The sequence below is a fragment of the Poecile atricapillus genome, chromosome 2 (assembly GCF_030490865.1).
Source record: "Poecile atricapillus isolate bPoeAtr1 chromosome 2, bPoeAtr1.hap1, whole genome shotgun sequence".
In the NCBI taxonomy this organism is placed as follows: Eukaryota; Metazoa; Chordata; class Aves; order Passeriformes; family Paridae; genus Poecile; species Poecile atricapillus.
Window position 1 is genome coordinate 119,177,309 of NC_081250.1, and position 17,184 is coordinate 119,194,492.

Genomic DNA, 17,184 nt, shown 5'->3' on the forward strand with positions numbered 1-17,184 from the left:
AACCAGACATGAACTTTTGCAGGGATGGAGTATTTTCAAGTTCGCTGGGCAACCTTTTCCAATGCCTCACCACTGTCATAATAAATAATTTCTTTTTACATAATCTAAATCTACCCTGTTTTGTTTAAAACCATTTCTACTTGTTCTCCCACCATAAGGTCCGCTAAAAAGTGTCATTGTCTTTCTTATAAGCCTTCTTTATCAATTGGAAGGTTGATATTAGGTCTCCCTGGAGCCTTCTCCAGGATGAATAGTCCCAACTCTCTCAGTCTGTCTTAACAGGAAAGGTATTTCATCCCCCTGATCAGTCCTGTGTCCTTATTCTGGACCAGCTTTAACCATGTCTTTCTTATGCTGGGAACCTGTGGCCAGACTGAGCCCTCCAGGTGTGGTCTCACAAGAAGGTGATAGAGGGGCAGAATAACCTCCCTCCACCTGCTGGCCATGCTACTTTTGATGTAGCCCAGCATATGATTGATTTTCTGGACTACAAAGGTACAATGCCAGCTCATGTCAAGTTTTTCATCTACCAGCACCCACAGGTTCTTCTCCACACAGTTGCTCTCAATCCATTCCTCCCTCAGAATGTGCTGATGCTGGTAATTGCCCTGATCCAGGTGCAGGACCTTGCACCAGTCTTGTTTAAGCTAATGAAGTTCACATGGACCCACTCCTTGAGGTTTTTGAGGTCCCTCTGGATGGAAGATCTTCCCTTAAGCATATAAACTACACAGCTCCCCTTATCATCTGTGAAGTTGCTGAGGGTGCACTCAATCCCACTCACAATGGCATGACTGATGAAGATCCCAATACAGACCCTTGAGGGACACCACTTGATACTGGTTTCCACTTGGATATTTAGCTGTTGACTACAGTTCTTTGGATGTGGCTATCCAACCCATTCCTTATTCATTGAACAGTCCATCCATCAAAACTCCGTGTCTCCAATTTAGTGGCAAGGATGTTGTGTGGGATGATGTCTAAGGCTTCAGCAAAGTCTAGGTTGATGATGTCCATAGCTCATTCCTTGTCCACTGAGGCAATCAGTTTATCGCAGGAGGCCACTAGATTAGTCAGTCATGATTTGTGCTTGGTGAAGCCATGTTGGCTGTCTCTAAACACCTCCCTGTCTTCACATGTCCAGACATATCTAACAGGATGATCTGTTCTGTGATCTTAGCAGGGTGACTCTCACTGCTTGGTGTTTCCTAGAGTCATTCTTTTTACCATACTTAAAAATTAGTTTGATGTATTGCTTTTCTCAATAACAGAGGACTTCACTTGAGGAGGCATAAAGGTGGGCAAGGGTATTGATCTTATCCCAAATAAATAGGAAGACTCAGATACCCCAGTTTAAATCCCTTGCTATTCCTGGTACAGCTCCAGTTCCTGTAGTTATCTGTGCAGCCAGCTACAAATACCTCCTATTAACACCAGCTGGCCAAGGGCTCCCTGGCAAAGGACCCTGTGTCCAGGCAAGGGAATGAAAAGCATTGGAGAATGCGGGCATCGATCCAGCTACCTCTCACATGCTAAGCGAGCGCTCTACCACTTGAGCTAATTCCCCACCCTGCAGCCTCTGACTGAGGTCCTCTCCCCTCCCAGGCACCCAGCCCTCACCCAGGATACCCTAAAACCAAAACCTGAGCTTCCCAATAACCTCACTCTCATACCACCAACTCACCCACTCACAGTCCGGTTGGACGTGACTACAGACAGGCCCAGTGGTCAGAATCAACTTCCCATGGCCAAAGTTTGCCTAAAAATGCCTTGGCCATTTATCTTCCCCACCTCAGGCAAGATCTCATGGCTGAGCAGCTCTTTCTGGGGAGTCCCCTGGGCAGGACCAGAAGAAGGCAGCAGTGCCAGTGCAGGATGTGTGCCAGAGGCAAAAGATCACTCCTTCGAGCCGGAGTTGAACCAGCGACCTAAGGATGGCCGTGCAAGGGAGCCTACAGTCCTCCGCTCTACCAGCTGAGCTATCGAAGGAAGCATGGGGACATGCCCAGGCGGACCTCACCCAGCACTTTTCCCAAGCCAGAGAGCACCATCATGCCTCTATTACCACATCCTTCTTCAAACAGCCTCAGCTGAGACATCACAGAACCCATTAGTCATGCAAACCATGCTCCATAATGCTCCATTATGCTCCATAAGATCCTTGGATGTTAGTTTCTATGATGGACTTCCTCACAGCCACACAGAGCTTACCTTTATACCGCTGCATTTTTCCTTGATTCCCTTTCACTGTGCTGTCTTTTGCTCTCTGCTCAAGCATAAGAAGAAACAAAATGATAGCCATTTCTCTGTTCTGTAACAGCGTTGGAACATCATGTGTAAGTCCTCTGAACATCTCTTTCTGCAAACTGAAAACACCTACTCTCCTCAGCCTGTCTTTAAAGAGAATTCAGTGAGATTCTTTGTGGTCCTCCAGAGTTTGCTCTATACCATAGATGTCATTTTCCTGTACTGGGCTTGATACTGGAGAACTGTCCAGCAAAGAGGGAGAAGATCAATTCTTCTGCCAAACTGCCCATAGTTGTTTTAATACAGCCCTGTTGCTAAAAGACATGGAATGATTCACACGACCACGTCTCAGTGGTATGACAGAAAAAGAAGTAACTTTATTTTCTGACTCCAGTATCTATAGGTTCTTGACAATGACCAGGGATTGAATAATTAAGTTACCACCTTCCCAATCACACTGGTCATGTGAAACATCCATCAAAAGATGTTTCTTAGAAGGAATGTGTAAACACCTTTTATTTATAGTTAATTTCCTGGGAAAGTAACTAAAACTGTGAAAACAAGATCAGAAGGTTTAGTTTTCAGGGTGACACAACCCTAAATGTCATCCTCCTCTGTAAATCCAGGACACACCATATATGTTCCCACAGGCCCCAGAGAATAGATGGATCCCTGACAAACAACCCTGTGTCCACACAAGAGGAACGAAAAGCATTGGAGAATGCGGGCATCGATCCCGCTACCTCTCACATGCTAAGCGAGCGCTCTACCATTTGAGCTAATTCCCCACCCTGCAGCCTCTGACTGAGGTCCTCTCCCCTCCCAGGCACCCAGCCCTCACCCAGGATACCCTAAAACCAAAGCCTGAGCCCCCTGTAATGATCTTCACTCTCACACTTCCAGACACTCACTCACAGTCCGGTTGGAGGTGACCTCTGACAACTCCAGAGCCCAGAACCACCATCCCCTGCTCAAGGGTTCACCCAAAAATTCCTTGTCTGGACATCTTCCCAACCTCAGGCAAGAGCTCATGGCTGGACAGACCTTTGAAAGGAATCCCCCTGGGCAGGTCCAGAAAAAGGCAGCAGTGCCAGTGCAGGATGTGTGCCAGAGGCAAAAGATCACTCCTTCGAGCCGGAGTTGAACCAGCGACCTAAGGATGGCCGTGCAAGGGAGCCTACAGTCCTCCGCTCTACCAGCTGAGCTATCGAAGGAAGCATGGGGATTTATTGCTCACATCCTCTGATACTTCATAGTCTTTTCATATTTGACCCTATAGGACATACTTCCCTGTCTTCAAAATATTGCTATCCTTGTTCAAAAGCACCCTCATCAGACCTATCACTGTGCCTGATCTCACTTTTCAGTCTAAGCCTCCCAATGAGAGAACCTTGAGTTGATTTCACTGACTCCATTTCCATAATGCCTTATCCAAGGCACATTTATCCATCTTGTGGGATAGCTGTTTCTCTGTTTGTTGTCACTTTTCTCTCTCAAACTTGCTTGCTGTTGTGGAGGGCTGCAGTGGGCAGTGATCCTAAGGTGGTGTAGGAGAAGGCCATTCACCATGAAAAAAATACGAATGTATATAAACTCGTAGTTTTATCACAGGAAGTAGCCTACAAACTACTTTTTTATTTTCACTCCCTACTTTTTTTTGTCTTTTTTTTTGTCATAATGAACCCTGTTTATTATATAACTGGGAATGTCACTTTTCCAGAGACCCACAGGTACCCACAGTACCATATAGCTAACACTCATATGAATTGCACTGCTAATATCTAGATCTTTCTCCCATTGTTAAATTATCTCCAGTTAGTATAGGTCATCTCAGTGTGCAGAGTTGTTTTGATAATGTACTCTTTTTAGTGAGAACATTTGTCCCAAAATCAAAATAAGAACATAGATTATATTTTGTTAATTGCTGAAAGTAATCCTGTTAGCAGTCTAAAACAATACTAGGAAAAGTGAGAGTGCAACTAATGTGTTTCATATTTTTAAAACTACATTCTGTTCAAATTCTTATTTTTTATAAGATTTTTTGGAATGTAGGTCAGACAGAAGGTGTCTTTGGATCTTTGGGAACATAAAGAAAGGCTGGAAATTCATTGTCCCATGCCTGCAAACATACATGGGCTTTCAGAAGTAATACTTCTCCTTTTTTTTTTCTTTTTTCTTTCTTTTTTTTCTTTTTTTTTCTTTTCCCTAATTGTTGGGGCTTGTTTTCAGGTAAGAAAAGGGATAGATTGCACAATTTACTTAAATACTTGGATGACACATAATGTCATTAGTCATGCAAGACTTAGCTTGTTTTTTCAGTTCTCATATTTAATTTTTTATTGTGTTTAGGAGACATGTTAAACATGACCAAACCTTTGTGTTTAAGGTGCAATATGTACAGTATATTAAATATGACTGAACACAAACCTATTCATTCTATTAGACACATGTTTAGAGAGTTATTTATGACCTATGATTTTGTGACTTAACAGAATTGACGAGATTGTTCCCAGGAAGCTGTTCCCAGGCTCATATCAGTCTTGATATCAGCAGAATGTCTTCCAGGCAGGAACTATTATCAGGAACAAAGCAGTTACTTTTTACTGGAGGACTAACCTGTACTAGGACTTCAGAAGGAAATCGATTAGGACTCCACTCTCAGGTTAAATTTGTTAGAGGAAGTGTAGGCACACTGCCTTCACACCAAAAATACTAATTTTTGTCAGAGCAATTATGGCTAGCTCTCGAAATATTTGGAGACAGTATTTACAAAATGAAACATAGCTTCGCTGTGATTGAATCAGCTTAAAACACTACTAATTCACTTTTGATGCCACTAGAGGTCAGCACTAGTCATTAAATAAATGTCCTCGAGCCTGCAGCTCTTTAGAGGGAGTGGTGATTTTTGACAAGATATACTTCTGTCTATGCTTGTTTTGCAAGTGTGTGTGAGCTCACACTACCAGTGCTTCAAGATGGTTGGAAGCAAACCCCTTCTTCTCGATGCTGTGCTTCCCCTGTGCTGTGAGCCAAGAGTCACACACTCTAGTTTTCAACTCTACCTGTCCTCAAATGCCATAGTGCTGAGTACAGTCAGGGGGAAAAAGCAGTGTCAAACCCTGCCCTAGTAAAGGCTTCCAATGGCAGAAGCAGCCCAAAGTAGTTGACACTGCTCTACTCTCATGCCACACAGTGATTACTGCATTTAGCTCTGGCCAGCCCAAAATAAGAAGGACATGGCCCTGCTGGAGCTAGTCCAGAGAAGAGACACAAGGATGATCAGAGAGATGGAGACAGGCTGAGAGAGTGGTGTTGTTTGGCCTGGACAAGAGAAGGCTCCAGGGAGACCTTAGAGCACCTTCCAGTACCTAAAGTGGTCCTGCAAGAGAGCTGTAAAGGAACTTTTTACCAGGGCATGAAGTGATAGGACAAGGGCAATGGCTTTAAACTAAAAACGAGTACGTTTAGATTAGATATTAGGAAGAAATTCTTTACTGTGAGGGTCATGAGACACTGAAACAGCTTGCTCAGGAGAATTGTGGATGCCCCATCCCTAGAAGTCTTTAAGGCCAAGCTGGATGGGGCTTTGAACAAACTGGTCTAGTGGAAGTTGTCCATCCCCATGGTGGAGGGGCCAGACCTAGATGATCTTTAAGGCTCCTTCCAACCTTAACCACACCATGACCCTATGAAAATAACTATTCTATGATGGTTCCTATGATGATCCCATGACAATCGCCTTAACTGCTTTAATATTGTCTCAGAAGTGCAGCAGTGGGGAATTAGGCCAAAAGACAGGCACTTGAAACCGGGATTAACTCATTATGCTTTCCCACCTTGTGCTTCAGAAAGATGCTTCTCTTCTATTGCAACTCCTAACTGTGTTCTCCATCATCACTGTCTGGGCTTCTGCAAACACAGACACTGTTTACAACATTTTAATGTAACTACTATTGATAGGCAATTGAACACAGAATTTCCTTTGCTATGAAGAAAATAACGTTGCCTGGATAAGCAGTGTGATCATCATGTTTTTAAACAACCTTTAAAAAATCTTTATCTTTGCTAAAACCTGCTAAATGATGCAAATGAGTTGGCAATCATAATGCAACAAATGCCTGTGATTTATTATCATGTTGCAATCTGTGCTTTCATCATATATCACTGTCTGCTTAACACAGTAGCTGACTAGGTGTCAATACACAAAGTTCATTCTCAGTGTAATAGGCACACCTCTTTCATCAAAACTTTCATATTTGTTACCTTTGTGTCACTTTTCTTCCACTGAGTACATTAGAGCTGGAAAAAAGAAGGCTGAACACAGTTCAGAATCATTATAGCTCGATGAAAATATTTTTTGTAATGTTTTTTGTCTGTATACATGCACACATACAGATGACTTATTTTCCCTCTGTTTTGTTGTTTTTTGTTGTTTGTTTCTTTGTTTGGTTTTGTGTGTCTCACATTTAAGAAAACTGGCTCTGAAATATCATCCTGACAAAAATCCAGACAATCCAGAGGCTGCAGAAAAATTTAAAGAGATCAACAATGCTCATGCAACCCTGACTGATCTGTCCAAGCGAAACATATATGACAAGTATGGATCATTGGGGCTCTATGTGGCGGAACAGTTTGGTGAGGAAAATGTTAACACCTACTTCATGCTCTCGAGCTGGTGGGCAAAGGTAAGCTGTTATTTTCTTTTGGAAATAAAATGTTACAATGCACACTGAAAATTACGTATACAAGGAACTCCCTTAAAAACATGATCTCTATAGGCTTAAGAAATAGTACTCTAAAGTAAAAACTTAATAAAACAATATTATCTGGAAAATCGACAGTGGCAGAATGTAACAAAGGCTCCGAATAGCACTAATATAGAAAGTTTTCTCTTTTTTTAACCTGGTATGTAATTATAGTACATGTTTTGTAACACTTTCAGACATTAATTAGATTTGAATCTAGTGCTCCAGGTTAATTTTGACTTTCTTTTCTGTAATGACTAAATAAAAATGACTCATTATTCAAACACAAGAAGCCCCATTTATGTGACAACCAATTAATAAGTTATTGCAGTACAAATTTAGCTGTCTTTTTTGCTATTTATAGCATACAACATAAGTAAGCAATAATAATACATAACACTGTGATTACAGCATTATACACATGCCATAGTGACAGAGTGAGAGAAAGGAACTCAAAGAAAAGGTTAGAAGAGTGGAATGGAGGAAGAGAGTAGAATGGAAGAGAATGATACATCAAAACCCTGCATATTGCTCAAGAAAAAAAACGTAATGGGCTTTTCCAGTCATGAAGGAGTTGGGTTCATTTCTTCCCTTACCACACTGTTGTCTTCTGATGTTTGTATATATCAAATTCAGGTGTTTCTCCAAATACTGAAATGTTACAGATATGCAACAAAGAGAGTTGGAAACGTGCCACATCCATGCAGTCCCCACCTGTTTCCAGCCACAGAAGCACAGGACAGCACTCTGCTGGACTGTGCTGGAATACATAGGAAGATGATCTGTACTGTTTGAAGCAAGCATGCGATGACAGTTTTTAACTGAGAACTGTGGAACACAGATTTCTCTGTTCAGCAAGGAACAGGCCAGTGCTGCATTGCCCCACATTTCCCTTTTAAACTGGGAAGTCATATGGGCAGTTTGGGGGTCTGAGAAGCCATAATCTGACTTCTGAATCAGGATGAGGCAGAAGTTGCTCAAATGCAGAACAGTGAAACCAATGAGTAAAGTACTGGGATTTAAATTAAACTTGCAAAGGTGCTGCCCCTCAGAGGCTGGTTGGAGGCTGCCTGCTTGCAGCTGCTGTAGCTGTCTCCTGCTGCAGGCTGGACACCCCACCATAGCTGCTGTCATGTCCTGATGGATCATTCCCCCTTCTTCTGCCTCTTTGTCACAGCTAGGTGGCCTTAGCTGAGAGGGCAACAGAGTCGACTCCTTTAACAGTTTTTGGCAAAAAAGGTTTTCTTTACTGTTTCTTTTTTTTTTTTTTAGCTTCTATTTTTCTTTTATTTGGTGATCTTTAATGGAGATTTTATGGAGTACAAAATCCCCTGGGGTCATAAAATCAGGTACAGAAATAACCACTGTGGCTTTGACTCATAAAGAGAGCAGTGGGGAGTATGGAGAGAAGCTAATAAGTCCCTAACAACTAAAGGAGAAATGTGAGGATTGCTTCAAGCAAGCTGTATCCCAGAGGTGAGACAAGACATGCTGAAGAGCAAAGAAATCACTGCTTCCTGGTTTTCAAGAATTTTGTACAAAAATCCAAAATATGTATGTAGAAGATTATCACAGGTGGTCTCTCTATGTCTCCCCCAATCCAAAATCCTGCCATCCCCAAAGTATAAAGAGACCACCAAGTGATTTTGTGATTTTATTTTTGCAAGATGAGCTCACTATTTCTCATTTGTTTTTAACTTGTGCACAAATGGATCAATTAGAAATTTTTATATTGGTCATCATAATACTATTTGAGTCTCTGGCATCATCTGCAGATGACCTCTGAACTCCTGATTTCCTCCATTCTGGTGGAGGACAGTAGGGACCACAGCCTTGGCTTGTTACCTTCTTCATTGACTGCAAACATTCCTCTTCCCAGCACACCCATACTAGGAAAATCCAAGTTGTGAGGAGTTTTATCATTAGCAGTGGGAAAACTCAAATGAAAAGGGAAATGAAAAATGAAAATTACTGTTCTTTTTCAGAGTGCTGGAGTTTTTAGCAGGCATATTAAACGGGGAACATATAGACATGGGTAATGGGAACTCAAATTGCTTTTCCACTGGCAGGTATAGGGGTTGTTTGTTTAACTGTTTTAGCAAAAACTAATTTACCCTCTACCATGAAGACTGTTTATTGATGACTTCAATTAACTGAATTTTGATTTAACAATTATGATAATGTAAGTACAAGAAATGTTGAAACATTAAAGGTGTCATGAATAAACTCAATGTGTTTTCCCCTCTATACACTTTCATTCTGTCTTTTTTTTTCATTCTATACATTGTGGTGATATATTTTCCATAACGGCATAAATGATAAACAGATAACTTATTTTAGGGATTATAGCACCATTTCAGGTGACTATTAGAAGGAAAGCATTTTAAGACAAAAATTAGAGTCCTTCTTTTCATTTAAAACCACCTTGCTCACTCTAGATACATGCTTACATTAATAATAGGCATAGAAATAGTCTTATTACCTTCAAAGATGATCCAGTCAGCCCCCACTAACATTAGCTCAGACATGTATATGTAATATTATTTGCATAGCTCCACTGTCAAAGTTTGACAATATCCTGACATTTGTGCTTACTTTCTTCCTCAGCAGTATGTAGCCTTAGGAACATAACAAATAGTTAGCAAAGGGCAGACTGGATAACTATAATGTGAAAGCCTAGCTGTACCTCCAATCCATATACACCTGGTGGCAACAAAGCTGTGCTGCTTTTACCTACATATTCAGAGAATCATAGAATGGTTTGGTTTGGAAGGGACCTTAAAGATCATCCACTTCAAACCATCCTACCATGTGCAGAGAGACATCCTACTAGACCAGATTGCTCAGAGATCAATTCATCCTGGTCTTGAACATCCCCAGGGATGGGGCACTCATAACTTCTCAGGACAACCTGTTCCAGTGCCTCATCACCCTTACAATGAGGAATTTCTTCCTAATTTCTAATCTAAATCTACCCTCTTTTCATTTATTTCTACACATCAGCTTTGATTTGCTTTCCAGGAATGTCACTGGTTTTTCTTTGTTCTTATACTACTATGTCCATGAAGAGATGTCCATGGAGATTTCTTGTGTGTCACAAACATCTCCAGGTAGTCCTGGATCTGCCTTGGGTCAGGAGCCAGGCTGCTGTCATGTCCCCATGGAGCACAGAGTGGCAATGCCATCCTGAGCCTACAGGTCCCATTGCTGTGATGCAGCATGCACTTCAACATCTGGGTTCAACAGCTGTGCTGTGAACCCAGGCATTGGCTTCATGTGAAGGAAGAAAGCTCTGTAAATTTAAATTTTCTGGCTCTTGACTCTTATTATCTCTGGTCTTAGCCCCAGGTAGTTGTGTTGTCTCTCCTGAAGCCTCTGTGCTTTGTGCCATGGGGACAAGAGTGAGCAAAGGTGGGAACTTCTTGTTACCTGAGTGCCCAGATCAAGAAACCATAGTCTGAGGACTATAATTAAGGAGATGTCATCTGTGTGGTCCTGCACAGGCTAATGGGAAGAGAGAGAGAGAGAGACACTCACAATGGGCAATTCAAATACTCTTATGGCTGAATCTCCCCCTGGAAGGGCTTTTAATTTCTCTTTGACTGTGTGGGGAATCCGTAGCAGCTACAGTTCTAAACTGGATGCCTTAGTTCAGTGCCCAAAATTATGCTGGATGAATCTGGCTCTTTGCTTCTTTTTCTCTCAGCTTTGTTATTGACAAGAGCTTGCCAGTAAATAAGTGTTTTCAAAAATGATCTTGGGCAAATGAGTCATTTTAAAGATGGAAATGAGTCATTTTAAGGTGGGTGGGGTTTTGCATACTCCCTGGAGGATTTTTCTGAGGGCCATCAGCAGAACAACAGACTTTGCAATGTTGAGTATGTGGGGGCCTGTTGGTTGGTGTCTTCTTTGTGGATGTGGTCCTTAGTGACAAGTAGGAACTTGTGGGTGAGAAGGGCTTTGGAAGATCTGGCCCTTGATCAGGCACTGGGAAATCAGGTAGACTCCTCTGAGTGCCAAGCACTTAGGAACCAGAGTTCCTCTGACATTCTGCCTTCAGCTGTAAGAGACAGACACAAGTCTGAGGAAGGTCACTGCTGACAGGATTTTCATCCCTCTCTGTTTAACCCAGGGCCTGTTTGCAGTCTGTGGTTTGCTGACAGGCTGCTACCTCTGCTGCTGCCTCTGCTGCTGCTTCAACTGCTGCTGTGGAAAGTGTAAACCGAAGGCACCTGACGGGGAGCAGCAGGAGTTTTGTGTGTCTCCAGAAGATTTGGAAGAGCAAATTAAGAACGACATGGAAAGAGGTGTGTATTGTAGGAGCTTACCATGTGGCAAAGCTGTTCAAAACAATCTTTAAAGCCAGAACCAGATGTTCTGCTCTCCACAATGCTGAGGCTGCTTCCAGACTTCAGTGGAGACATGCCAATTCACTCTAGCTAAGACCACAACCCAGCAAACTTCACAAATTATGTATTAATGCAAAACGAAACTTATAGGACTTAAAACTAAATATCTCCTGTATCTCTTATGAGATATGTACACAATAAAAATCTTACAGCTTATTTTAAGAGACAATGTTCACCATGCCGCCCCCATGCCCATGTTGCTTCTTATCCTAGATCCTATACTCATATATTAGACTCTGCTGGACTGGTGCTGTCACATCTGATTGGCCTGAATAAATGGTCATTCAGACTTCAGTTCTGCAAAATTTATCCCTGCTTGTGGTGGATATTGTACCTATTTAAGAGAAGGCTTCAAGAAAAGATGCAAGGTTTCCAACAGTAAGGTTGTGCAGTAACCCAGGAGAGTCTGCATGGGAGTAACCATGGTCCTGTCCCTCTGCCATCCAGGCCCCAAGCTGCTCACTCTCTTCTGCACTGGCAGTAGCAATTGTACCTTACCCAGGCCTTGGATAAAATCCAGGTGTAAACTAAGCCTCTCAAAAATGTGTGTAGTTCCTGGCCCATTTAATTCTCTGATGTGCTTCATGTGGAGTAGGCAAGTGCTAACTCAGGGGCAAGAGGAACAGGGAACTTAAGAGCCAGGAACATGGGCCTGTGGCAGCAGGTCAACCTCTTTTTTGGCTTTGCTGATTCCCCCAGCTGTACATTCAGGTTTTGGCTGTGCCAAGGGATGATGGAGGTGCTTTCCTAATTTGGCACTAGCATGGGATACATGCTCTGAACAAAGAGGTCTGTCCTAGTGTGCCAAAGAAGGGCAGTTTTGCCTTCATATTCAGGGGAAGTAGAAACATCTCAAACTGGATAGATCTGAACAGGGTGAGAGATACAGTGAGCCCTGCTCCAGCAATAAGAACCCAAGGCACCAGGGAAAGACTGAGAACGCTTTTCTATAAACTAGAAATACTTTCTATATTAACTATGATTAAGGTTATGGGTTTTTTATGAGGAAGGACCTAAAAAGTCAGCTCACTCTTTTTCCCTTCCATTGTTATGGAAGATCTTATGCTGTTATATTCTTACGTTTATTATGCTTAAAATAGCACTGCCAGATTGCAAATGTCATGTTCCTTTAGCAGCAAGAAATTCTTCCCCCCCAGCTTTTCACACAAATTTACCCTTCCATAAATATGTAACAAAACACTTGTAGTAGTTGAAACAAATGCTATTTTTATAACTGTTACGCCAACGTGTGGTGGTGCTTTTAAATTGATTTTGCCTAGAGGCATATCAAGGTAAACACAGTCAGCTTAAAAACTGATCATACTTGATCAGTCTCTGCAAAGTCAGTAAAAACTAAAAGTAAAAACTTTATAACCACAATACCTTATTTGAGACAAATCTAATAAACTCTATGACACTAGGCACCTGAAAAGTGCAAATCTAAAATGGGTCTTGCTCTTCATGAGTCTATGATACCAAAGCCAAGTCTGAAGTAGAAGGATGGACTTTGAAGAATCAGCATGATTCATTTCTGCCCATTTTGTTATTTTTTTCTTTCATTTAAAATTTTAATTCTCCCTCAAAATCCAGCACAAAATTACCCAGTGGCAGAAAAATAATGGCTCCGTCCTTCTGGCACAGGTACCAGAAGATATTGGCATTCTTTAATTTTAGTCCCCTTGACATCCCTTTACTCCCACCAAGTCCCACTGAGACCAATTTTAAAAATTAATTTTAAATGTTTAGCAAAGTACCAGTCTGAAAAATTAACACAATGTGGAATTTCATGTTTTAAGTATTTGGAAGACAACACTAAACATATAGGTAGGGTCTGAAGAAAACTAGATCTTTATACTTTTCCTACCCTCCTCTTCAGTCTTGCTACAGTTTCCTCCTAGTCAAAACCAGCAAGTCTCAGTAAACTAGAATTCTCTTTATTTTAAAAGAGAGCAATGTATAAGGAACAAAAATAAAAGCTTTATGACACAGGCTAACACTAGCACCTTTTCTGCAGTTGAAAGGAAAACACACAATGCATTTAGAAAAAGAAAAATAAATTACAACCAGACCAAAGTGTGCTTCCTCCCTTCCTTCTTTCCTTGTCACCCCAGCTTCAGGCATGCTGACCAGAAAGACACAGCTGACTTTTAGAATAGCAAAGACTGTTCATTTTTGAATGTTGAGCCATATAAATTAATACTCATGCCTTCCTTTAGGTAAATAATAGAAATGTTCCTGTATGTAATTCAGAAACAAACTGTAATCACTTGTGCGACAGATTTAATTTTGGAAGAGGAGATTCTATTAGGATCCAAGTTCTTTGCACACCCTCTGAGCACAGACTGAGCATTCTAGCCAGCAATTAATTTCTTTGCTTCCTGCTGTCTCCAGCATCTACAGTATTGCTAACCAGAACTTCTTGCTGAGGTCAAAATGTAGATTTTCAAGCCAATCAGTCATTGCTTTTCTGAGGAATGCATCATCAATAAAGCATCACAATTCCTGATGCTAAAAACCTCTGAGACTGAGCCCTTAGCATTTGTGCTCAGTGGGAGCTGCCTGGTGCTGTCTGTACTGCTCAAGAGTTGAGTTTTAGACTTCAACTATCAAACTGACACAACTGTAACAATTTTTCAGTTCTTCACATGTCTTAGTCACAAAATTAAGGCTTTACACAGTTTATTTCATTCCTCAAATTAACGTAACATAAAACATAATTATTAGTGAAAAAGAAAGAGCTGAGGCCAAAGATTCAATGATCCATTTCCTAAAATGTAAGAGAAAAGTGAGTTGCCTCTATAATCAACACAATCATGCCAAAGGTTTAAATTCTGTTGAAATGCTATTTCTCTAGAAAAAGAGAATTTCTAGGGGAAATTATATTCCTCTAGAAGAAGGTTTTAGTCAAATAAATTTGACTAGCTCTAGTGCTCAGCTAGTTCAATGCCTTCCTTGAGAGCCTTGTTTTACAGCATGTACCTCCAGGGGTAACATGACCTTCAGAACTAAAGGAAATTAGGGGTTTGCAAGCCCTGGCACACACTTAGCTTACAAGGATTTCTCCTCACAACTATTGATTTGTACCAGAATACTCTGACATAATATGGAGCAGAAGACCAAAAATTAAATGTTATATTTGGGTTGTATTTTAAACATGACATTTTTTAGTGTCTCAGATCAAACATGACATTAGAAAGATGCAAGATAAGGTAATCTTGGTATCATGCCATGATGTTACAGGTAACCTGTCAAAATGCACTGGCAGAGGAAAGTACCACTCGCTTGTCTGCAGCACAGACACGTGCAACACTTCATCACTTTCCCACACACATGGAGCAGGTTGACAGATTTTGCTTCACTGAAGTTGAGGGCAAAATTTTTGTTAACTTTTGTGTTCCTGGAGGAGGTGGCATTGGAATTTGGATTGCCTTTGTACTTCAGGCTGTAATGATGCACTCAAAGCAGTTTGGCAGGTCTGTTCTCTCCTGTTCAGTTATCATTGTAAGAACAAAGCAAGGCATTTCTAGACCAACTTTTATTTTACAGAAAATGAATTCTGAGAGAGAAAAAAAAAAGAAAAAGAATAAAAGAACCTGAGTAGAAAAATACTTTCCCAACTCAGATGCAATAAGTTTTTATCACTTCATTGTCTCCTCCACACTCCATATGATACAAATGTAGGCGAACAGTGAGCAGGAGCTATCTATAGAAAGCAGTTTAAACTGTGAATTCTGCCTCACCTCCATTCTGCAGCTTGCCATTAGCAGACTATATTTGTACAGTTTATTATGCCATGGGTCCCTGTTCTTCTAAAAAACCCTATCATGAATCTGAGAAGGGTGCAAGCAGCAAAATGCTTGGTGAGGGTGTCAGCTAAGAGCCATCTGCAGATCAGCTGGAGGCAACGTGGCAGATTTGCAGTGGGTCCTGTTCTGTTGCACACCTGGGTATCACAGCAAAATGAACTGCTAATCTCTGCCCTCCATCAACAATCTTCCAGAAAATGAACAACTTGGAGGCAGAAGTGGGTGGGAAGGAATGCTGCTCAGAAATCTAGAAAACACACAGCAACTTAAAAATGGATCGGAACTGCCAAACTAATATGAGCCTGAGCTGAGCTCAAAGCATTAATTACTCACATACTTTTAGAAGTTATGAAACATGTCTGTCTTTGACCTTGTGTCTAAATATGGAATTGCCCATACAGAGAAGCTGCTTGGCATTTAATCATTCTTGCCTTTCACCTTGACAGAGTCAAAGTTGTTCTGCTCCCACTGAGTGGAAGCCGTATGGCACGCAATTAGATTCCTGCTCTGGGTTAAGTTACTCCTGTACATTACATCTTTTGCCCATGATTCATCCCATCAACTGTCATGTAAACAGAAGGAAATGTCAGATGAGATTTTTTTCCTGAACATTTGGTCATTTGGCAGAAAAAGTCATAATTTGTATTCAATTACTGTGAAGGCTATGTTAGTATCAAGATATAGATAGTCCAAAGTTTTTCATATGAAACACTTCACTAAGATGGCTGAACTTGTAAAACTCAGTCTATGAGACTTGAGTATTTCCCTCCCTCCAAAAAACATGCGGGTTGGAAAGAGGCCCAGGAGAAGGGCAACCAAACCTTGTTTTTTATCAGATGGAACACAGTAGCCATCAAGGAACTCTGTAAAGACTTACTTCTACTTTCCCCCACTCTACAACAAATGCATTTTTTATAGATACATTGGAAAAGCAAACATAAAATCGCACAGAGTGAAAATGTACACAGCAGTAAGGATTTATATAGTGACAATATAAAGTTTTGGTAGTTCCAAATTCATTAAAATAGTAATCCCAGAGCCCTATTGCACATACATTATATAAGACTTCAAATTCAATTTAACATTTTTATTTAACTAGCTGGCTTTCAGGATATATACGATTTCTCTCCTCTCAAGTGTATTACTATTACTGCTCACGCATTTTTTCCTTTTAACTCCCCTCTTTCTTTACTGCTAACTCTGCCTTCTTCAAGACTCATTTCTGTCCCATTCTCACAAACACTGTCAAGGTTAGTGCTTGCTGACTCAGAACAGCACTGATTGTATTCAGCCATTTGTAGGAACAGGCACTTGCTATTAGAACAGGCAGGAACCTTTAGCCTGCAAGCTCTGCAAAGCACAAGGCACAGCAAATGTCCAGTCTAACAGCAGCAGCAGCAACACCCAGAAATCTGCCACTGTATGAGAAGTAGGAGTAAGAGCATTTGTAGGCTTGGTGTGGGCAGTGCCACCTTACTAGTACTCACACAGCTGTCTATGAAACCAAATTGAGCTGTAACCAGAACAGCGAATGAAATGTCGTGGTGCTAACAAGAAATCTGACTTTGGTAGCAAATGAAGGGTTCTTAAAGTAATCTTTGTTGTCCTCTCCAATTTAGACGGAGAAACTCCTATTACACTTCAGCCGACTAATGTAACTGAGAAGACACAACTGATTGGGGACAGCCATCGGAGCTATCGCACAGAGTCCTAGAGCAGGCGAACGACCTGTTGGTGCTTCTCACTGAGTCTCACAGTGAGAAAAACATGTGATAAGTTCTGCAGCCTGTATTCACAGTCGTCTTTAAGCTAATCAAGAGTAATCTGAGAGCAACTTCCTGCCAAGGCAGAATCTCCCTCTATGCTACTTCCAATACCTGCACTGTGTATGGAGATACATATGGCTTGTACAGAGCATGCTGGTCTCTCACAGCTTCAAATTATCTTTCTCTCCAATAATATTCCCTTTGGTATAAC

At 41.2% G+C, this 17,184-nt stretch overlaps 1 protein-coding gene and 2 non-coding genes across 3 annotated transcripts in view; 1 reads left to right on the forward strand and 2 right to left on the reverse strand.

Annotated features, from left to right (window-relative positions):
* The window catches only part of DNAJC5B (DnaJ heat shock protein family (Hsp40) member C5 beta), a 36,566-nt gene extending 19,645 nt beyond the window's left edge, over positions 1-16,921 (forward strand). The window contains exons 3-5 of the mRNA XM_058832793.1: positions 6,719-6,932; positions 11,125-11,299; positions 16,827-16,921. Of these exons, the coding sequence (XP_058688776.1) occupies positions 6,719-6,932; positions 11,125-11,299; positions 16,827-16,921 (484 nt within the window). The remainder of the gene's footprint in view (positions 1-6,718; positions 6,933-11,124; positions 11,300-16,826) is intronic.
* On the reverse strand, positions 1,901-1,989 carry TRNAY-GUA (transfer RNA tyrosine (anticodon GUA)). The gene is given in 2 exon segments: positions 1,901-1,936; positions 1,953-1,989. It is a non-coding gene; the product is annotated as a tRNA-Tyr (tRNA).
* On the reverse strand, positions 3,373-3,461 carry TRNAY-GUA (transfer RNA tyrosine (anticodon GUA)). The gene is given in 2 exon segments: positions 3,373-3,408; positions 3,425-3,461. It is a non-coding gene; the product is annotated as a tRNA-Tyr (tRNA).
* Positions 16,922-17,184: the final 263 nt, after the last annotated feature.